General features: G+C 50.0%; 1 protein-coding gene across 1 annotated transcript; it reads left to right on the top strand.

Annotated features, from left to right (window-relative positions):
• The first annotated feature begins 4,683 nt into the window (after positions 1-4,683).
• LOC144107140 (uncharacterized) lies at positions 4,684-5,917 on the top strand. Its single transcript, XM_077640126.1, has one exon. It carries the CDS (start codon positions 4,772-4,774, stop codon positions 5,597-5,599), a length of 828 nt encoding a protein of 275 aa, XP_077496252.1. The 5' UTR covers positions 4,684-4,771; the 3' UTR covers positions 5,600-5,917.
• Positions 5,918-23,283: the final 17,366 nt, after the last annotated feature.

The following is a 23,283-nucleotide window of genomic DNA, read 5'->3' as shown; positions in this document are numbered from 1 at the left end:
TGGGACACCCATATTCTGATTTCATCCTACTGCCCCGTGGCCCTTCTTCGGCCACCGCCTTTCAGCCTTGTCCGACCTCCCGAGGCCTGAACCCAACGCCGGCGCCCCACTCGAATCATCGACTTTCGCTTCTCCCTGGACATTTCGTGCTCGCCCATATCTCCAGGCCATTTACGGGACTTGTGCATAACTCTTTTCGTTTTTTTTCCTTTATCGCGCATCGCGCCGCGATATGGGGGGGGGGGGGGGGAGCATCTGTAGCGGTGCTGGCATTGCCAGCGGCGCTGATGAAGATGAAGTTGGCGCAAACCAGAAGCTCTCTCTCGTGCAACAGAGAACGCTTTCAGAACCGGCCTAGCCAGCAACGTCAACAGTCCACTCCACCGTCTCAGCAGCCGCGGTTATCGGGACGTTCAATAAATATGGTTCATCCTCCACAAATCAACAGCGCTCTGACTGCGCCAACTGGACTTCCTCACTTTCAGCGCGGCCAGGATTTAGTGAAATGCGGATTTCGAGCTGTTAACTCGAGATGCTAAGCGTGTGGCAGCATTAACAGCCTGTTCTTCAAAGTAAGAAAAGATACTGGGCGTTTTTGTTAGCGATCTTTGTTTCCATTCTGTGCAGACATGTGCTATTGCATGGCGGCACGGTCATGTCGGGACATATGTTCACATTGCGCGATTGCCGACAGGCAGACGGCATGTATATATCTCAGTGCAGACTTCTGTCACGACCAGAAGAATTCGAGTTTTTCCTGCACTTGTTTGTGTAACGTAAATGTGAAGGTGGTACCTTGTTTACGTGTAGGGGGCGTTGGGCAACTGTTGTTGAAAATTCCATCTAGGCCGATTGCGTTATTCGTCCAGTGGAACTGTCCCGTGACCATAAAGTGCCATGCGCAGCAGAATTAAGGCGCCTAGAACGTAACTTGCGCTAATATTGTACACTCGTTAGCACATTCGTCTGGAGGATAGTTTCTGGCGGCATGCGCGGCGCCTACCGATAACGCCTGTTTTGAGACAGCCTGTCTTGGAGCATGCCCTGCCACACTGACGACAATGGCTTTTGCTCATTCGCCACGCCGGTCCGCAGCCACGGTTGCAAACAGTCACCGGTGAAGGCGATGCACGCCCCGAAACCAAAGCCGAGATAACACGTCTCTGCTCGCCCTGCAGAAAAAAATTCTCAGATGTGATACCTCGGTTTAAACAGCGCAAAAGAGGCGGACGTAGAAAATAAACACAAGACACACACAGCGCCGACTCTCAAATATGTTTATTCATGAAATTCACACGGAAATATACAGACGGCTTGATGCGCGACAGGTGCGAAACAAATACAGTGCGCAAAAGGGAAAGAAGAAATGAATGCTGATCGCGTTTCGCGCGCTTACCCAAGTACGCTCGTTCTTTTACGGATAGGGCAAGAGAAGGTGTGATAACGCAAAGGTCACCCACAGCCAAAATCCTTTGAGCTTCAATTATTTCCCTCGTGGTTCGGTCCTTGCTTTTTTTGAAGGTTCGACACTTATCAAACACTGGTTTGCAGACTTTCGTATTTTCCTTTGTGCAATCGAAGCAGTGAGGCGCCAGGTCGCGGTCATTAGGGTTAGTCAAATTCCTTTTGTGTTCTCTCAATCTGTCATTCAGGCAACGCCCTGTTTGTCGCACGTATATTATGCCGCAAGATAGTGGAAGTTCATAAACGAGCCCTTCAATACAATCTACAAACCTGCTTTGATGCTTTATTTTACGTGCATCCCTTGGCTTAGTCACAGGACTGCTGATGCGACTAAGCGGAAAAGGCTACACGAACATCTAAACGATGCGCTAACTTCTTTAGGTTGTGGGAAAATGCATGCATGTAGGGGATTACTGCAGTCTTTTTCTGCTTCCTTGGTGATTCACTGTCTCTGCCACCATCGCGTTTTTGTTCGTGCTTGAGCAAGCCTTACGCACGCGATTAGCATTCATTTCTTCTTTCCCTTTTGCGCACTGTATTTGTTTCGCACCTGTCGCGCATCAAGCCATCTGCATATATACACGTCAATTTCATGAAGAAACATAGTTGAGAGTCAGCGCTGTGTGTGTCTTCTGAGTCCTTTCTACGTCCGCGTCTTTTGCGCTGTTTAAACCAAGTATGAACCACCAACTATCCGCACGTCTGCCCTTGTGATATCGCGGCTTTGGTTCCAGCGGCCTGAAGTGCCTTCACCGATGACTGTTGGCTAATGCGGGTGCTGTCCAGCTTGGCGATAATGCTCACAGCAGTGTCGTCACTCTGGCGGCGCATGCACTAATGCAGGCTGTCCGAAACCAGACGTTATTACTAGGCTCGCACGTGGCTTTTCGAGCGCTTTCGATAGACGTGCTGACGACTGTACAAGCACTGCTATTCAGATTAAGTGTGCGCCGTCCCTACTAGCCATGTGTCTCGGTGTGCTGAAAAACACTTCGTCCTCCTGAATACTACGTTGATCTATCGTTTCACCTGTTTGTTCATTCATTGAAATACCCTTTTACTCGTCTTTACAGATAATTGCAAAACATTCAGTTATCCACAAAACTAGCGCCTGCTCTATTTTTACAATGCCTGCTGAGTATGGCCGCCGATCCGACCGTCTAACAGCCTCTCCTATCCTCCTTCCTTGTTCTCCTCCTTCGGCGAGCCTTCGCGCCTGCTCTACGCCTGTGAGGGAGAGTCCCATCTTAGTGGCGCCTTACGACGGACAGTGAACGAAGACAATTTTTTAAACGTTCTCTCTTTCTTTGTGAGGCCTCAGCATCCCTCATAATAATCAGGCTGCCTGTTAAGTATTGACGCGTCATAGAGCGCGCTGTTCCTGGCGTTGCTCAACGCGGAGCCGCTGGTTTTAAAAGGTGCCACAGAGAGTGCGGTGCATTGGAACGAAAGGCTGCGGCGACTTGTTCGAATCATGTTTGTCTTTTAGCTACAACGCTGAAACGTTCCGGGAGAGGTACTGAAACTGCTCGGCACAAATATGAAATCAGAGGGTAATTAGAAATACGTTTTACTCTATTGATCTGTGATACATAACGAAATAAAGAAGGGATAATACTCCCAAATATCAGTAGCTTTCAAGTCGTAGCTCTCCCTTTTGCAGGCTAAGTTGTCATCGTTACGACAAATAGATAAAGATTTTGCTCTGTGTGTGGCAGACTGCAGCTATGATTGTCTTAAGAAGCGAAAAGAACTGCTGTTGTAAATGCACGGCGCAGCAGCTGATGCCGAAGTATTTCGGACGTTCTGCCTGGTCTTGACTACAACCAGGCGCGAATAAAACGATGCAAAACTAAAAAAAAACGCTTGAATGAAAGGAGGCAGATAAAATCGAAATCAAGTCCGCTTGAGCACGTCTTCCGGCGCAGTCACCGTAAAGGCCGAACCTCAAGGCTGCGTTTCTTCGGCGCAGCATCAGCGTATACAATCTACGTCGTTAGTGTCGCTTCAGGCCGTAAGAGAGGGCGATCAAACACACGAGGGCTAAAAACTGGAGCGAACGCCTGAGTCCACGTCTGCAAACGGCGAGCAAAGCTGGTGCCCAGAGCCAATTGTTGGAAAAAGCGCAGCGCCGCGGATGAATCGAGAGCTACGCAAGAAGGGCTATGAAGCAGGAATATGACAGACTCGTGGTGTAGGTCTGTAGTATAGGAGTAGGAGAGATAACGCCAGCACCGCGCGACCGTTGGTAAGCATGACGCCAGGAGTCCAACCGCCTTGGTAGCGCCGCAGCGCAGAACTGAAGTGAGGCGTACCGGCGCGTCACATTGCCAAGCGGGCGATACGAATGGCATTGTAACAACAGAGTAGGCGCTGACAAAACTGTCGAACGAAAGCAGCCAGCTCATGCTCACGCAAAGCCTGCATTGGCTTCGAGGGCGCCAAGTAACTATCAGCGCGCATCACAACGGCCATGCGCGTGCGTTGGCACCGGCTTGCTTGTCATCCCCATGCACCTACGAGTCGCCTCTGCTTGCTTTGCTCCCGCGCGCGCGGTGTTGCAGTGACAAACAAGTGGACTAAATCGGCTGCTGTCAAGAATAGCAAGCAAATAATGCAGCCTCCTTTTAGGCCGCCATTGGGCGCGCGCATGCATCTCCGTCTGCTTTGGAGGGCGCCGCTGAGCTGCGTCGCCGTCAAGTAACCGGTATCACCATGGCGACCAGGGCTCACCCTTTCTTCGGAAATGCACCCTGTCTCTTGCTGTGCCTGTACTACCCCAGCGCGTTGCGATCGCTCACATTTGCAGTTGCTGCAGCTGTTGATCGCGGCTGAGTTGGTAATCGACGCTTTGCCGGTCTGCACGCTAGTTCGGGGTATTCAGTTACCAGTTGCCACATTTTGGACTTAGTGGCTGCTTCCACGGTTGTGCAGTACTCTCCGCAACATTCCGGTCAATCGCCACCGTTAAGAGCGGCGCAATGCCTGGTACAGAGTACACTCTAACAGGATTCGATGACTTCCCCGAGCGCCAACTCGTCGTTTTCGTCAAGCCGCTACCCAGCACCCGAGTCTGCGGCGTCTGCGGTGTGGTGCCCTTCCGCTCCGTGCTGCTGCCCTGCGGTCACGTTTTGTGCCAGGTGTGCAGGGGTCAAATCCCGACGGAAGGCAGGACGTGCCCTTTGGACGGCATGGAGTTTGCGGATGCCGACATCGTGCGCGTAACCTTCAAGCAGTCTTGGAGCAGCATCGCGTCTTCTGCGTCGCCGGTGGTGAGCAGTGCAGCTTCGAAGGTCGGCTATGCGACATGAAGGACCATCTGACTGAGTGCGGCAGCGACAAGGGGAGGTGTCCCATTTGCCAACAGTCAGTTGTTCGCAGCGCTGCGGTTGAACATTGCAGGCAGTGCTCGGCCGAGTCTCCTCCACGAAAGCTTGTGAGCCCCACGGCAATCTCAAGTGCCCTCGAAAAGCTTGGTGACATGAGGAAGGATTTGGAAGGCATTCTGGAGCGGGCCTCGATCGAGTCTTTACACAAGAATGCTGTTGTGAATGGTGCAAATTCTTTAATGGAGCGCGTGGCTACTCTTGAGGGTCAGTTTGCGAACATAGAGAAAGAGACTAGCGGGGACCAGTGCGACTCTCTGCTTTCAGCTCTGAAGACAGCCGCATGCACCCCGGGTCCCTACCGCTCAGTCTCCAAACATGGCAACTTCATCACAACATGCGTCTTTTCGGATGTATGCAGCGAAAACAAAGCGCTGGACTTTGAAGGTCGTTCTCACGTGATATCAAGTGAGATCTGCACACTGGCTGGCTACACTTTCAAGCTGGAATGTTTATTCCCTGACTATAACCGTTTTGTAAGCTTTTCATTGAAGATTTGTGAAGGCGCCTGGGATTTGTGCGTAGAATGGCCGTTCTCTAAGAAGGTAACCCTGATACTGACCCACCCCGTTAGTATGGACAAAGACAAGAGGCTGCAGGTGAGCATGCAAGATCCCCAGGCGTGCAAGAAACCAGTACGTGGTTCTGCGAACGAGGGTACTTCAGCGGTGATAGTCGAGTGGGAGTATGTCGAGCGTCATGGGCTCATCGCCAACAATGGGCTCTACGTGAACGTCGAGTTTGAATAGCGCGCACGGAGCCTGCCTTCCTCGAAATTTCATATCTTGATGTTGTTTTTTGTATTAGTTTTGGCTTCGCCGTCGAGAACCGTGTTGTGCCAGAGGTGTGAAACTTCTTAGCATCAGTTGCCGTGTAGTTTCCACAAGAACCTATTAAAAGTAAATGCCTGAAAATCGTCCTGGCGATACAAAATAACTCCGTTATAATGTGATTGTCAAGTTTACACTACTGTTCTGCTGAGTATTTTTTCCCTTGCTTCTCACGACGATAAAAGTTGCCTCTGTGGTTGTGTGGAAGTGAAATAAAGACCTATCTTTGTGCCCTTTCACCGGCCTTTCTGTTGCTTGTACCATCGTTCGTATCATCTACGTTCGAAGCAGCAGATTTCCGCATATATGACCGGAATATCAAATAGCTGCAAGCGGCCACATCACATCGCTTGGACTTTCCTTTTCCACTTTTAATGCTTACTCGTTTGCGTGGACAGGCTCGTGCGTTACCCTTTTACTGGTTTTTGAAGCGTCTGTGAACGAAGTACTGCTTGCTTTGCACAGCAAATCATTATCGCTTTGCTGCAACATCTTAACGCCTCACTCAAACAAACATACCAGAGGCATGAGAATTATTGCACTTATAATTTCGGCTAACTTTTTATTTAGGGCGCTTTCAAAGCAACCGTGTTGCTTCACAGATTTATTCGTTAGCGTTGTTCTTCATTTTCTAATAACGTATGATAAAGAACAGGACGGTCATTTACCCCCGTGCAGATCCGAATCACGTGCGCTGCTTTTCGAGACAACCCTCGTTATGGCACGTGTTCCTTGACGAACCAAATCGTATCATCTGCCCGCAAATAACGTCTTCGATAGTGCGTCGCTCGTTACAGTCCCTCGAGTCTTAACTGGAATATCAACAATGCCTTGCGATTAAAGAATGGGATTCAGGTTAACATACCTACAAGTCATTAAATATAAAGCTGACGAAGGAGCTATATTGTTGACGGAGTAGTTTTATGTTAACTGATGATATATTGTAATGTAACTCAAATGACGATTAAATTGCACTTTCATATTTCTGCCCCATTTCGGAAAAAACGATTCCCAGTTGACGATAAATGCGTGATCTGCGCCACTCACACTAAGAACGCTGAAAAAGAAAAACTAGGGAAAGAATAATTCGGCAGCTGAGGATATGCGAGGCCTTGGAAAGTTCGACGGGGACGCAGTTCCTGTGTCAGGAACTGCGGCACCTAGTTTTCCTCCTGAGAGGTATTGGGGCGGCGTCGCATAGGACAAACGGAGCGGCGCCTCGGTGACGGTGAACGGCGTCCAGAAAAGGCCGAACAGTCAGGAGAAAAAGGACGACCAGACGGCGGCTCAGCAGTGCCGGAGTACTGGCTGTTGGAAGGCCAGTACGCGGGAGCTGGAGGAGGTGGCGCGTAGACTATGAGACGACGACGGCAAAGCCGGTCCACACGACCAGGCAAGCCGCAATTGTAGCAGATGGGCCGGTTGTCGATGGTGCGCCAGGGATTGCTGACTCGCGGAGCCGGTCGAAGAGAAGGAGCCACCGCTCGCGCAGGTATTGGCAGCAAAGAACTGGTAGGCGGTCGAGGTCTAGCGACGACGTCCGCGTATGTCAGCGCGGCGGCCATGGGGGTCGACGTCTGCGCAACGACGTCGGCATATGTCAGGGGAGCGGCGACAGGTGGTGGCGGATGGGCGGGTGAAAGAAGAACGAACAGGTAGAATGACCTACGGCAAACCAATGCTACATCACATTGGGTAAATGCAAGAGACGCATGTGCTTTGCCGAGATTCTTCGCTTAGTAACATCGTTAGAAGCTGCATGTCGTGCCTTTTGCGGCATGCGTTTATACACCCAACAACAGGAATCCCCAACTTCTGCACTGCGCACTGACGATCGTTATGAGCATTGCATTCCCATAAAAGGGGGCTAACATTGTATTAGTTTGTCACTATAAGCCAAAGTTATCCTTGTCTCCAGAAGAATGTTGCACCAGCGACTCAGCTTCGTGGGATCTGAACGAGGTGTTGGTCCAGACATCGAGATCTTTCTTGACACATGTGCGCCTTGATCCGTTTTATATGGATTGAACTTGGTGAGAAATTGCTAATAAGCAAATGCGGTAAGGTCAACTGCAGCAGCATATTAGCACCGTATTAAACAGAACACCATAGCAACAAAACCTTCTTTTTGACTTTTGGCAGCGCAGTAAAATAGGATATATGCAACGGAGATCAATTATACCGTGAACGACTTATCGCAGCCCGAAATTCCCGAACTCATTTGCAGCCGAAGACTAAGAATAGTTAGCGGGCATCAACTTTCTCGAAGCAGGAGTGCCCTCGTCGTTTGTGCTCCGCCCTTCCCCAGAGGTGAGAATGCTTTCGGGGTCTTCAAGCGCACGAATGCAGCTCACGTCTGCAGTGGTGGTGGTTTCTGGGGAAAGTTAATGGCGCTGTAACTGTCTCACATCTCCGCGGACGCCTGAACTGTGCCGTAAGCCAAGGTATAAAGGAGGTACTGAGAGAATAAAGGAAGAAACAGGTGCCGTAGTGGAGGGCTCCAGAATAATCTCGACCGCCTGGGGATCTTCAACGTGCACTGACATCGCGCAGCACACGGGCGCCTTTGCGTTTCCTCTCCATCGATGCACCACCTTGGCGAAAATGATCCCGGCAGGAAGGTGTTCATAGACACAGAATGCAATAGTGGCTAGAATTCCTGAAAAAGGATGATCTTGGAAGTAATTCGAAAACGTGGCGAATTGTGCAGCAGCAGTCTGAATCCCAACAGCTCCTGTCTTCAAAAGCGCATCGTGACAGTTCAGAACCTGACTCTCAAATGTTCTATAGGGAGCCCTAAGGAGCTTGCGTTGGAAGCCTTTCTTTTTTTTTCATAGTTATCGGTTCACACTGTACCCAAAAAATTATTCACAGGCCGACTTTTCGTAAGTTGTAAATGCGAAACACGAAAAACGCAAGGGTTAGCGTCCGGCAATAATTAGGACTTTTCTAGCACATACAAAATCGACTTCAGTAATTACGATCACATCGCTTAAAAATCCCCAATTAAGTTTCCATGTTACACATATCGAAAATGTCGATCGGCAGGTAGTTTAAGTGCAGTATTCTGCAGGATCAAGGGAAAATTACACGAAACAGCCTAAATTTCAAGACACACTTGAATAAGTCGGCCAATGTTATTCGGATCATCAGCCGCCGCAGTAGATCAATGATTATGTGCTCGGATGCTGACCTGAAATACTCCAGTTAGATCCATGCAGCTCTGGGGCGTTCAACCCCACATAACAACCCCGCACAAGTCTACGTTAAACCCCACATAAGTCCCAGCAGAACATACACTCCTTATCACTAAACGTAATAAAACGCTTTCATGTCAGTCAAAACAGGAACACGCAGCATCCTCTAGCTTCAATACGCTGACATTTTTTTATCAAGAACAAAGCAGATAAAAAGAAATTGTAATTTCTTCTCAATACAGAGTCTTTCCTTGCTTTCCTGCCTCCCCAACCCCTTCCGCCCTCTCATGTTTTCTTTCGGTTGCGAGTGCGCGAATAGTAATTTTCAGAATAGGATACGAATGGTTTCGCTTTAAGCCGAATCGAATACCGATACAACAGAATCGAATACGAAACGAATACATTTATAATTATGAGCGACTTGTGGAAACATTCGTACAAGACCAATAATCGTGCGTAGCAGCGAAGCGCTCGCCACGGCGCAGTGCCGTAATTTGTAGAGATAGAGCTAAAGGTGTCAAAATACGCAACATGAATCTCTTCGAAGGGGGGGGGGGTATGCAACACGAGGCGAGTTCTATTAAGTCCCCCGCCGTCATGTTACAGGGTCTGTCCTGAGAGTAATGATACAAGTCGCGGCGAGGCGCGCGCGTGCGCTGGATTGGGAAACGGTTGTGGGGGAAGGAGGGGGAACCTTAGGCTTCACAACGGGACGAGCTCAGGTGGCTTCGATCAGGCTAAGCGACTGGGGATGCTTTGCGTGTGCCCCTGTTTCGTCGCTGCGTCGCCGAAACAATGGAGAGAACTTTGGAACAGCGCAACGCGGTGAAGCTTTGCGTGAAACTGAGTAAGTCACCCACCGAGACATTCGATACGACCAATACAGCATGTGGGAAGGATGCAATGTCCAGATCGCAAGTGTTCCAATGGCACAAAGCATTTACAAGACGCCGTGAAGACCGACCGTAAGCGTCGTCGACGGGCGTCCGGACCCGTGCTCGTCGTGAGCGTCATCACGGCGGTTTGTACATGCTTTGTTTCATTGGAACACTTGCGATCTGGACATTGCATCCTTCCCACATGTTGTATTGGTCGTGTCGAATGTCTCGGTATGTGACTTACTCAGTTTCACGCAAAGCTTCACCGCGGTGCGCTGTTTCAAAGTTCGCTCCATTGTTTTGGCGACGCAGCGACGAAACAGGGGCACACGCTAAAACATCCCCAGTCGCTTTGCTTGCCCAAAGCCAGCTGGGCTGGTCGCGTTGTGAAGCCTAAGGTTCCCCCTCCTCGCTACAAGACCGGTTTCCCGATCTCGCGCATGGGCATTCCATGCCGCGACTTGTCTCATTACTTTCAGGACAGACCCTGTTTACGAAGAGGAAAATTATCTTTTGGTTTTACAGGAAGTGTTGACCTAGACTGGGAACATTTGGGGATAAAATTTAGGAGAGATTACTTTAATAATCCGCGATTTGCTGATGATATTGCCTCGCTGGGTCACTCAGGAGATGAAATGCAAATCATTGCAAAGATTTAGACAGACAGAGCAGAACGACGGATCTTTGAATTAATGTGCAGAAAATTAAATTAATGTTCAACAGCCTCGGAAGGAAACAGCAGCTTACGATTGGTAGCGAGGCACTGGAACAAGTAAAGGAGTACCCCTACTTAGGGCAGGTTGTGACCACAGATCCAGACCTCAAGAATGAAATAACTAGAAGAATAAGAATGGCGTAGAGAGCGTTTGGAAGGTACTCGCAGATCTTGAACGGCAGTTTACCATATAGCTCAAAATATCTTACCGATTCTCGTCAATGCGTTAAAATCCCGGAAGCTAACGAAAAGGCTTGAAATTATATTCAGGACAACGCAGTGAGCTACAGAGAGGAAAATAACAAGTGTAACATTTAGAGGCAGGAAGAGTTCAAAGTGATAATTGGCTTCAGCATGGCATATAATGCGAAAAGAAGTTAACCGCCGGTCCTTAAGGTTTCCGGAATGGATTTCAAGAGAAGGCAAGCGTAACAGGGGGCGGCAGAAAGTTGGAAGGAAAGTTGGTACGGAGATATTAGGGCCGCAGTTGACAAAGAGCAGGATTAATTGGAAACATATGGGAGTGGTCTTTGTTCCGAAGTGGGCATAGTCAAGTTGATGACGATGATGATGATGACGACAACGAATAATATAGTGTCGGCTCTCAGCAGATGAGCCGGGCGAGAACTGCGTATGAGTCATGACTTCCGAAATTGAGCGCTGAGCTCACCCAATGATTGCGCTCTGCCGCGTCGCAAAACTAATGGAAATTTAGAAGATTACGATGGCCTCAACTCGAGTGTACGGCGCCGCAGCTCTGAACCCTTCATCCCGCACACACCGAACATGGCGACAATGCTGAACGGCGTCGGACTCGTCCCCCTTTTTGAAACACAGACAGGAAAAAAGCTCCGCCTGCCTTATTCGAAGTTTTCGCTAGTTACTAAAAAATAGCATTCTAAAACTCAAGAATCTATTCGGTTCGTTTCGATTAGTTTTGAACATGTACTATCTGATTCCTTCAATGAATAGAATAGGGGAATATTCAGTTTGATATTAGAAGGCTTCGAATATTTGCAATATATTTCAAGTTTTGGATGCATCTGAGAATATTTCCCGGCGGCGAAAGGACATCGAAGTCGCACTTCCTGGACGCCAGCAGGTTGTTAATATTACGAAACTCGTATACCAGAAAGTAGAGTATCACGCTCGCTTAAAAATAAATTTAATTTAAAAATTTGCCTTTCTTGGCGCCAGTTGTCGCATTGTACGAGTAACACGTCAGCGGCAGCCGTTCTGCAACGAAGTCCGCTTTTCCTTTTTTGTTTTCTTTGCTCAGCGGAAGGCTTCCATGCTTCTAGTTTCCATACCTAGCGCGTCTCCGATTCACGGCCGCCGAGCGGTGGTGATGGTGCTAGCGGCATCCGGTGCATGGGTGTCGGATAGCAGCCGCAGCGGCCGTAGCGCCCTGGCGAAACGTGCAGACTGTTCCCAGAGACGAATGATGTGCCGCAGTGAACGGCTCTGCGAGCGGGCGTGGGAGCAGACGATGCAAGAGGAGATCGACACAGGACTCGGGTTATGTCGGCCTGTATGTCGTCCTGGTCGCGACAGCAAGGCGCTAATGTGCGGAGCGAGGCAATACGTTCGGCTGTAGTCGTAACATACCGTATTTTTGCCTGTACTACAAACCTCCATCCCCTTCTATATACGAGTGAGGGAGACAAAAACTTCATTGGTCGCAAACGGATTCTACCGGTGAAGGTGGGGCCCCCTATACTGATTCCCCCGTGAAACCCTAGGCGCGCGAAAAACAGTCAAAAATAAAGGTGGGGGAAATAGGTCTGCACCAGCTGAGCTTTAAGCAGGCTCTCACGCACAATTTTATAGTTTTGACATCGGTGTTGGGGAAAATAGTTTTGACTAGAATCAACCGCACACTCACGTGGAGGAAGTACCGGTCGCAACTTCGATATATGAGCTAAGCGTGCTCAATTTGATCTCTGCAGTAGTTGATTTCGAACTGCACCCTGTACTGCTCAATCAATCGTCGCAACCAGTCAGGGCTGTGCAGCCGTTTTCCTATGCCTTTTCTACGCTGTTCTAAATTCCATAGACCTCATGTACGCCCAGCTTGTTGTCAATGCAGTGAACTCGACACTTCGGTGATTCATGGGCAGAACAGTCCTTCGATGACGGATGATAAACCGAGCAAAGAGCAGCCATAACCACTCCGAAAGTGCTGCTTGCACGGACGCAACCACGCAAGAGTCATGGTGTGCTCCTCGTGGTGGGAGTAGCACGAAGTGCTTAAAGGTCTCGAATGTTCATGCACGTCTTTCTAAGGGCAGTCAGCGAGTCAAAAGCAAAAGGGAACGTCTTCGTCAAACTGGAGCGAGTCTATGGGAGGCTGGAATAAGCAAAAGGCTCTTCCATCGCAATCCTATAAATCCTCGCATGTCGGCGCTGCGTTCTTGGCGTTTACAGTGATTTTGAATTTGGTATCCTTTGTGCTTCCTCGTGTACATCCAAATCATACCTGCCAAACTGGGCCGGGAAGAACCTTACGTCTGATTTCAGATTGTATTACTTCCATCAATGCGATAGTTCGCCCCTTCTAGCTTAGCAGCTCATCTCTTACTAATAGCGCCCACCCCTAATGGAGGTCTGGCAACAACGTGCTCACACTATCTCATGGAGGAAGCTTTCACTTCTTCACAAATGCACCCTCTCTCTCCCTGCGCCTCAATGGCTGCCGTCGCCCTCATCCGCAGTAATTCAGTTGTCGCTCACGATTTAGTAGGCGAACTTCGTAACCGACGCTTTGCTGTTCTGCAGAATGGTTGTCATTGATAATCACCAGGAGCGCCGCAATGGCTGGCACAGACTCCACTCTAACAGGATTCAAAGATTTTCCCGCGCGCCAATTGCACGTCGTTACCGTCAAGCCACTACCCAGCACCCGAGTCGGCGGCGCCTGCGGTGTTGTGTCCAGCCGCTCCCTGCTGATGCCCTGCGCTCACGTTTTGTGCCAGCTGTGCAAGGATCAAATCACGACGATAGGCGGGAAGTGCTCTTTGGACGGAATGGAGTTTCCAGAAACCGATTTTCTGCCTGTAACCTTCAAGCAGTCTTGGAGCAGCATTACGTCTTCTGCGTTGCCGGTGGTGAGCAGTGCAGCTTCGACTGTCGCCTTTGCGACCTGAAGGACCATCTGATTCAGTGCGGCAGCGACAAGGTGAGGTGTGACATATGCCAACAGTCAGTTCTTCGCAGCGCGGCGGTTGAACACTACAGGAAGTGCTCGGCCGAGTCTCCTCCACGAAAGTATGTGAGGTCAACGACCATCTCAAGTGCCCTCGAAAAGCTTGGCGACATGAGGAAGGATTTGGAAGGCATTCTGGTGCGGGCCTCGAGCGAGGATTTAGACAAGACTGCTGTTGTGGATGGTGCAAGTTATTTAAAGGAGCGCGTGGCTAGTCTTGAGGGTCACTTTTCGTACATACAGAAAGAGACTAGCGGGTACCAGTGCGGGTCGCTGCTTTCAGCTCTGAAGACAGCCGCATGCACACAGGGTCCCCACCGCTCACTTTCCAAACATGGCAACTTCATCGCAACGTGTGTTTCTTCCCTTGTATACAGCGGAAGCAAAGCGATGGAAGGATTAAGAACCCAGCTCCTGGATTTGCGAACAGGGGCTGCTCAGGGGTGGATGTCAGCTGGAAGGTTATCGAGGTGTAAGGATTCATCGCGAAGAAAGCGCTCTACGTGGACGTCGAGGCCGAGTAACGTGCACAGATCGTGCCTTTCTCGAAGCTTAATTATTTTATTATGTCTCTATTTCCTAGTGTTGCTTCGCTCGTCGAGAACAGTGGTGTGGCAGAGTTGTGAAACTTCTTATCATCAATTCCCAGGTAGTTTCTTCAAGAAATAAAGAAACGAACCTGACCGACAAAAGTGGTCCTCGTGAATACATATTGTTACGACGAAGTGGCAGTGGAAGACGAAGCTTGCCGCTAAAAGAGATCTTGCCAGTCGAGCCCAGTCATCGACGGAGACCTACGTCTCTTAATTCAAGATGTGCTGTCTCTGTGCTACACAGTGGATCTGACAAAGTCGGACATGTGCTCAATGGCATCGCAGACGACGCCTTCCATCTGCTCATCTACAAAAACTGCGACAAGATCGCCGTCATCATAAAATAATGCCGCCGCTCCGAGGACGCCAAAAGCCGACGGATCACCCAGCATATCGCACGCCTGCCCAACACGGCTGCATGCGTCTTCCTTCTGCCAAAATCTTTGTTCTCGGAGCCAGCCGGCCTCACCTGAGAACGTGACCGGTATTGTGCGCAGTGAGCTTGAATCAATTGGTCCTGCTCCCTTAGCAACTCCTGTGGCCGACCAGCCGTTCACCCTTCTTCTTATTGAAGCCGTCGTGCGACAGGAAATTCCAGACTGGGGTTTCAACTCAGTCGCCGCTTTTCATCCCCCCTTCCCCCAAGTACCCGAAGTCTCTCCTCTGTTCGTGTTCGGCCCGTTTACGTCACTCCTCGACCACGCAATCCTTCCGAGTGGCGTACTCCTGACGACAGGCCCATATGTTTCAGTTTTTCCCGTGTAGGCCACATCGGCTGTCATTGCCGTAGGCGATGGTACTCCTCCCAGCGGACCCGTTCCTCGACTTCCCTTATCGCCGCAACGTTCCCCGCTCAGCCACTTTCTCGCTATCCTTGGACCCATCAAGCCCCGCCACTGACGTCTCGCAGGCACGGTTCAGCCGCTCACCATCCCCACAGCGCCGCCAGTCCCGTTCGCGGCAACGACCACGCGCTCCCTCTCCCAGCCCCTGCCGACGATCACAGGTGGAAAACTAGCTTCTGCAGCGTCTAGAGGTGATGCTGCAGTGACTACCTGGCTCCAATATCCTCGTTTAGTTCTTCGTGCCCCGCGGAATTAACTGACCTTACAAGTCGATGGAGTGGCCGTCTCTGCCCTGGTTGACACGGGCGCCCACATTTCTGTGATGAGTTCCGAACTACGTCGCAGCCTCCGAAAAGTACTGACGCCTGCTCCTACAGCCGTTGTTCGAGCTGCCGATGGCACAACGTCCCCTGTCCTCGGCCTGTGTGCTGCTGGTGTGACGATTTCTGATCGCCAAACCACCGTGCTCTTTACCGTTCTCAACCACTGCCCTCATGAAATCATAATCGGCCTTGATTTCCTTAGTGAGCACGCAGCCCTTATTGACTGTGCTACAAGTGTTGTTGAGTTCTTCTGAGTCCCTAATTACCACCTTCGCAGCGAACTTCCTTGCGAACTAAAATGGATGGGGTTAAACCTCGTGGATCTCATATGCACCGAAAAGTGCCGTTTATATTGCAGTGGAACTGCGCTGGGATATTAAGCCGGTTAGCTGAACTAAAACTATTTTTGAAAGAGACTTGTGTTCCAGTATTGGCCCTGTCAGAAGCTGGCCTGCCAAGCGGGAGATGTTTGACTCGATATGTCGCTCATAAAAACTGCAGCATAAAGTCATTTCCTGCAGGAAGTGGTGCGCTTTACATAAGAATGGAATTTCCACATGTTTCTCTAAGCGTTGCCGATCTTTGCACGGATGACATAGCGGCAGTGAGAATACAGCTCGGCTCTCGAACCCTTTCGATTGCATCCGAGTACGTGTCCCCGCGGAAGAAGGTACCATTGGATTTGTTTTTGCAGCATCTCTGCGACCGCTGCCCAGCTCTTAGAATCATCTGCGGTGATTTCAACGCCCATCATGCCGTTTGGGGTGACAGGAACACGGATTCCCGTGGACGCAAACTCGTAGAGGTTATTGACAGTTTGGACCTGTGTGTTGCCAATGACGTAATCCCCACAGTTGAGTTTCCCCCTCCCGGTGGCGATGAGAGGAAACTACTTGATGATGAAATCGGGGTTTCTTGATGACCCGGTGGTTCTACTCGCAAACATTCACATTACTCAAGGAAAGGAGAAGGTTAACTATTTATTTACAACATAGGTAAAAAAAACGAGAAGAAACAAAGCAAGGAGAAAACTATTTACATGACTAAATCGTGGATCAGACGAATTCAGCCCCCGCTCAACCCAGAGCGCTTGGTTTTAAACCCTCTGTCTCCGCCCTTAGCGGGGACAGCAACCAATAAGAAAACAAACGACCCATCTCGCCAATCAGTGGTTAGGGAAAGGAAAACAAGGTCCGCCCACTGATCAGAGATTGGGGAAAAAGTACGGATTATACATTTGGGAAAGGAGAGGTTGCAATCAAATAGACAAACAACACAAATGCGACTTCCATTCCCCACGCCACCCACGGCACCACAGACGCTAGAAACATGTGCCGACGAGGCGATGACTCAGGTTGTTGACAGCAACAAAGAGAAGACAGTCGTTAAGGGAAGTAGACAGTCGTTACAGGAATAGTGGGTTTCCGGTCACCCGGCTAATACTCAGCCGTATCTCGTGCGCCCCCGAAACCTCGTCAGCCCCTTAACAACCACATGTCGACAGCTGTACTTGTTTAGCGTTTTTCCCGGCGGGTCATCCCCGTGACGGCGCGGCGTAAACGAGGACCTCCGCTGCACGAAGGGGAGGCAGGGACAGGACGGGCCCTTTTGTTGGGGACTTCCGACCCCGCTGGAGTGGCCTTCCTTGCGAACACAAGGCCAACGAGTTCGCAGAAAGGTCAGCGAACTTCACACCTCCCAACCAAGAATGTCTCGCGGACACTTGCTGTCTGTGTGACATTAAAGTCCGGCCACAAGGTTCCAAGCAGCACTGCGCACACACATACACAGCCTCAATTCGTTCCGTGCACACAAGGTTAGGACACCAATCTGCACGTTCCAGAATTCACCATGTCAGATCGGTGCACTAAATTGGCAGAAATGATTTCTAGCCGCCTACATCTCGAAACAGAAGCTTATGTTTGTTTTTAGCTTCGTCAACCAGATTGGCTCTACATTTCGAATTATCCGGCACATCGCCGGTTGCAAAGGCTGCCGTTGCTTTCGGATTTGCATTGTCAGCTTGCTCAAAATCGACAGAGCTCACCAGCTCCCTGAACTCTACAAAGATTGCTGCTGTCATCGCGTCTGCATTCTCCCGTTCTCTGAATCTCGCACTAAAGATAGTTCTCAGATCTGCTACTTCGCATGCAGCTTCACATCGGGTTTCAGGTGGGGCTAGCTCTTTGCAGAGCTTGCAGCCGATGTTCTCATGAAGAAAAACCATCTCCTCAAGCATTATTGCCCCACAGTTACCTTGACCAGCTTGGTTCCGCACTTCTGGTAATGAGGTATCGTGCTTCATGTTTAGACTTACAGGGATGAATGCAGTTTCCGGATCTCCGAGTTCCCTACCTGCTGTGAAACTCTTTGCAGCTGTCGCTGTTAACTCCCAATCTGCTGCAGATAAATTTGCAGCTTCGGAATCTGCTTGAAGCTCTACTGAAGCCTCAGGTTTGTCACTAACGGATTCGCGTGGAATTTTGAAATGCTCTTTGACATCAGCTTTCTCATTTTCTTCCTGCAGCTGCACCTTTTCTGGCTGCTCTAGCAGCGCGGGCGTCTCAAGTGTTATCAACTTCCCTACACCTGCAGCTACATCCGCTATCACTGCGCACAGTGTCAGCTCCAGCTTGCTAACCAACTCATTTTTGGCAGCTAGCTTACCATCACCTGCAAGGAGTGTGCCCGCTATCAGATCCTGATTTACATCTTCCTCGCGCGTTCCCGCTGCCTCAGAGCTAGCGCCGACCTGCTCTTGGGCAACGCTGAACGCTTGTTCACGAGAAGTACACTCCTGCTTCTCTTTGGTCTGCTCTATATGTGCTCGCTCTGACAGCGAATGCTTCACAGGTGTGACTAACGCCTCTATGCCTTCAGCGATCTGTTCTGGCACGGCACACAACGTTAGATCAGCTTGTGCTCTTTGGAGAGCCGCACACTGCCATTTTGTAATTTCGGTCCCTGAATCCACACAGGCTTCAGAATTTTGACCTTCGGATTCCAAGTTGCGGCATGCCAGATCGTCTACCCTATCTGGTTGACTGACCTTATCAACAGCCATCTCCGACTGGGAACTTGGTTTATCAGGCGCCGGTACCTCCACCTGAGCTACCAGCTCGCACACCTCTCTCCTCACCGCGGGAATATCTTGTTCTTGCTTTTTCGAACACTCAATCATCGAATGCCCAAATTTCATGCAGTTAAAGCATTGAACTGCTGCGAATAAGGCCTCGCTATCGACTTTCGTCCCCTGCCTTAATTTCATCTGCATTTGTGCCAATTTTTTCGTTTCCAGCTCAATTTGCAGTTTCAAATTTTCAATTTTACTTAGCTGTTCAGCCTCCTCCTGCTCAATGCATCGCATCCTGCCCTCCTGATCATACCGTACAGCAGCCATCTCCGTTTTCCGCGCTATCGTTTCTAGCACATAAACACTACACCGACATGGTGAATTCGGAGAAAGCAGAAAGGTCTCCTACCTTACTGGTTGCTCTCTGCCCCGGTGATCTCGTCGTCCTCCGTCGTGACGACCGGCTCCTCGATGCGGACGACTTGAGCTCTGGATCTCTCAGCAGCTCGCTTACTTCTGCCTCGTTTGACTGGCTTGACTTGGTCGCCTGGTTACTTTTCAGCAGCTCGCTGACTCGAACCCGTTCGATGTGGACGCCTGGTTCTTTTCAGCAGCTCGCTGACTCGAACCCTCGATGGCTTGTTGTTGCCCGGCTCCTTCAGCTCCTAGCTGACTTGAGCCTCCGACGTCCTCTCGAACTCGACCCGTGATCCCGAAGCTTTCAACGTCAGTCTTGCGACGCAGCTTCACGTTTTCTCCTTTAGGACAAACAGCTTGTCCACCGACTTGTTCTTCTCACCTTCCGTCCAATGCCTTGAGTAGAAAGAATTTGCGATCCTGTGTCGACTGCGCCAGTAGAGATCCTGTGTCGACTGTGCCAGTTGAGATCCTGTCGACTGCGCCAGTTGAGTTTCCCCCTCCCGGTGGCGATGAGAGGAAACTACTTGATGATGAAATCGGGGTTTCTTGATGACCCGGTGGTTCTACTCGCAAACATTCACATTTCTCAAGGAAGGAGAAGGTTAACTATTTATTTACAACATAGGTAAAAAAACGAGAAGAAACAAAGCAAGGAGAAAACTATTTACATGACTGAATCGTGGATCAGACGAATTCAGCCCCCGCTCAACCCAGAGCGCTTGGTTTTAAACCCTCTGTCTCGGCCCTTAGCGGGGACAGCAACCAATAAGATAACAAACGACCCATCTCGCCAATCAGTGGTTAGGGAAAGGAAAACAAGGTCCGCCCACTGATCAGAGATTGGGGAAAAAGTACGGATTAAACATTTGGGAAAGGAGAGGTTGCAATCAAATAGACAAACAACACAAATGCGACTTCCGTTCCCCACGCCACCCACGGCACCACATACGCTAGAAACATGTGCCGACGAGGCGATGACTCAGGTTGTTGACAGCAACAAAGAGAAGACAGTCGTTAAGGGAAGTAGACAGTCGTTACAGGAATAGTGGGTTTCCGGTCACCCGGCTAATACTCAGCCGTATCTCGTGCGCCCCCGAAACCTCGTCAGCCCCTTAACAACCACATGTCGACAGCTGTACTTGTTTAGCGTTTTTCCCGGCGGGTCATCCCCGTGACGGCGCGGCGTAAACGAGGACCTCCGCTGCACGAAGGGGAGGCAGGGACAGGACGGGCCCCTTTGTTGGGGACTTCCGACCCCGCTGGAGTGGCCTTCCTTGCGAACACAAGGCCAACGAGTTCGCAGAAAGGTCAGCGAACTCCACACCCACATTCTTCCGGCTTCCAGCCTCAGCGACAGCTATAGGCCTGACACTGCATTCACCTGACGTCCGCGTGAGTTGGTCAACAGCGCCTGACCGCATGGGAAGTGATCACTATCCGATTTTTGTGTTTGCTGCCGACTTTCGTATGCATGGTCCTAAAATTAGCAATGTGATAAACCGGGACAAGAACAGAGAGCACCTTGAACGTGTTTCTGGTGATGTTGACAAAATTATTTCTAGTAAGCTAGCGGCAACTATGGCGGTCAAGTTACCTGATCATTTTCAGGCCCCAGATTTAAAACTCAGGAACCTTTGCGCAGCGAGAAGGGCGCAGCGCCAACTCGTGCGGAAGAAGGACGACAGGAAACTGATGACGACCTTTAATAGGGGGAATTTTACTATTCGACGGCACACGAACAAGCTGTACAGGTCGCAATGGGCCTCATTCTGTGCTAGTTTGACTGCGTTCTCACCGATGAAGAGAATATAGCGAGTTATTGGCAGCCTTGCTGGAGAATCTCGCCCTTCGAAGGCTTTTAAAGCTCTTGCAATACGCAATTAAAACCTATTGCGTGCTTGGAAGAGGAATTTGCAGACGCACTCGTACGCGCTGATTCTGGAATAGACATATATACACCACCTGCTTCCTCCAGGTCAATCATGGACGTCACGTTCACGCTTTGTGAGGTTCAGACTGCGCTCAGTGGCCTGCGGCGCCGGTGTGCACCAGGTCCCGACGGCATCACCAATCAAATGCTGAATAATCTGCCCTTGCAACCCCGAAAGGAGCTCCTCAACTTCATCAATCGAGTTTGGGAGACTGGCGATGTTCCTCCGTCATGGAAGGTGGCACATGTTGCTCCAGTACTGAAGCCTGGCAGAGACATGACAGACCTTGCCTCGTATCGCCCTGTGTCATTGACATCATGTGTAGCTAAGTTGATGGAGAAGCTGGTAAATGAACGCTTATCATGGTGGCTTGAGGACAGCAAGGCATTGCCGTCATGTATGACAGGATTCCGCCGAGGTCTTACTTCCCAAGATAGCGTCTTAGACTTGGTCAGTCACATTGAACACCAGAGAGCTTTCGGCCTTTCACCTTAGCCATTTTTCTTGACGTTGCGAAAGCTTACGGCAGCGTGCTTCAGCGCTCTATTCTAAACAGTTTGCAAGGCATGGGTATACAGGGCAATATGTTAAGATTCATTTATAAGTTTATAAGTGATCGCGCGGTTCGTGTACGGTTAAGGAGTACGTTAAGCACCGAAAGGGTTCTATCACGAGGTGTGCCTCAAGGAAGTGTTCTTTCCCCCACGCTCTTTAACGCCGTAATGGCTGGCCTTCCCGATTCGTTGAAAAAAGTTGCAGGCAAGTGCGTATGTCAGTTTATGCTGACGACATCTGTATTTTCATTACTGGCTACAAACACAAGCGATTAGCCCTGATAGCTCGACAGGCTCTACTTTCGGCACAAGCTTACCTTCAAGGTGTGGGCTTGTCCCTGTCAGTGTGAAACTCAGGCTTTTTTCTCTTTCCAGGTGTAGGAAGACGTCAAGCGCGGTTGAAGATAGACCTCGGTCATTCTTGCATCCGTCAATTCAATCACACACGTTTCCTGGGCGTGATTATTGACTCCCGTCTACAGTGGCTAAAAGCTGTAGACGCGATTTTTTCGTCTATTTCTCTTCTCAATGTGATCCGTAGAATTGCACGTGAGCAATGGGGAAACCATCCTTCTTCAATGGTCAAACTTCATGAAACGCTGGTGGTCAGTCGCATAATGTATCAATTACCTTTAATTTCCCCCTCGGCATCACAAATTGAACGTCTCGAAGTTGTCCACAGAAATGGCCTAAGAAGAGCCATTGGAGTTCCCCTGGCGGCTGCGAACAAGGCAGTACTTCGTGAGTCCCTATAAAAGCCCTTAGCCTTATCGCTTCTCAGAGACTACTAATGCATCTTGACCGCCTAGGAGAGACGGTAGCTGGGCGATCCCTTCTTCAGCGGCTCTGCAAGAGTTATGAGTCGAAGGCTTACTTGGCACTCAATACTCTTAGTTCTTTAGGCATTAATGTCCGAAGGCAAAGGAAACGGTTGAAACCCTCCTGGTCTTTTCCGACCCTCGACTGTAAGGTCACGATTTTTCTTGTGAGTGCAAAGCGCAGCTCTTCTTTGGCAGCAACGCGTTCGCTTGTACTGGAACACTTGGAAACAGAGTATGCCTGCCATCTTCAAATTTTCACGGATGGTTCTGTGGACAAGGTCAAACAAGCTAGCGCAGCGGCTTTTTACATTCCTCTTTGGAGTGTAAGTGGTCCGTACGCTGTACTGCTGTCGTATCCTCCACAACGGCTGAAAGTGTTGTTATTGAGGCGGCTTTACGGAAGTTAGGGTCTTGTCCGCCTCAACCTGTTGTCATCCCAACTGATTCAAAATCTGCCCTTCAGTGGTTAAAGCGCGGATTCCCTAATGACGCCTTGTCTTTCCGCGCTTGGTGCAGAATTTGCACAGCAGAAGCTTTACATTTCCAATGGGTGCCCTCTCACATAGGAATCAACGGTAATGAGGTGGCAGACAGTCTCGCCCATAAAGCTCTCTCAAGGATTCCATCAAAAATGTACCTCAAGATGGAAAAAGTCTCTGCAGGAAAACGGTGCTCGATCACTTCAGCACCGTGTGGAGTGCGTCCCACAAGCCATGTGTGACCAAGGGACTGAGAAGATCTCAGGCGACCCTTCTACATCGAATTCGCACGGCCTCTGCTCGCACTCCTGCATAGATGCATAAGACCGGCATAGCATCGTCTCTGCTATGCTCTTTATGTGGTGTGTGCGTGGATATCGAACATTATATTATGTACTGCCCAGAGTACAACGCGGAAAGGCATGTGATGTTCGCTTCCTTCAAGAAGACAGGAACCCGTCACCGCACAGTTCTGGACATTGTCTACCCGAGTGGAAACCAGACATGCAGAAGGGAGGCTGCACGCCTTCTTTTAACATTTCTGCAGGACACGGATCTTGTTTCTAAAT

The sequence above is a fragment of the Amblyomma americanum genome, chromosome 10, assembly GCF_052857255.1.
Source record: "Amblyomma americanum isolate KBUSLIRL-KWMA chromosome 10, ASM5285725v1, whole genome shotgun sequence".
Lineage (NCBI taxonomy): Eukaryota > Metazoa > Arthropoda > Arachnida > Ixodida > Ixodidae > Amblyomma > Amblyomma americanum.
Note: the sequence above shows the minus strand (reverse complement) of the source record. Positions and strands in the feature narration are given on the sequence as shown.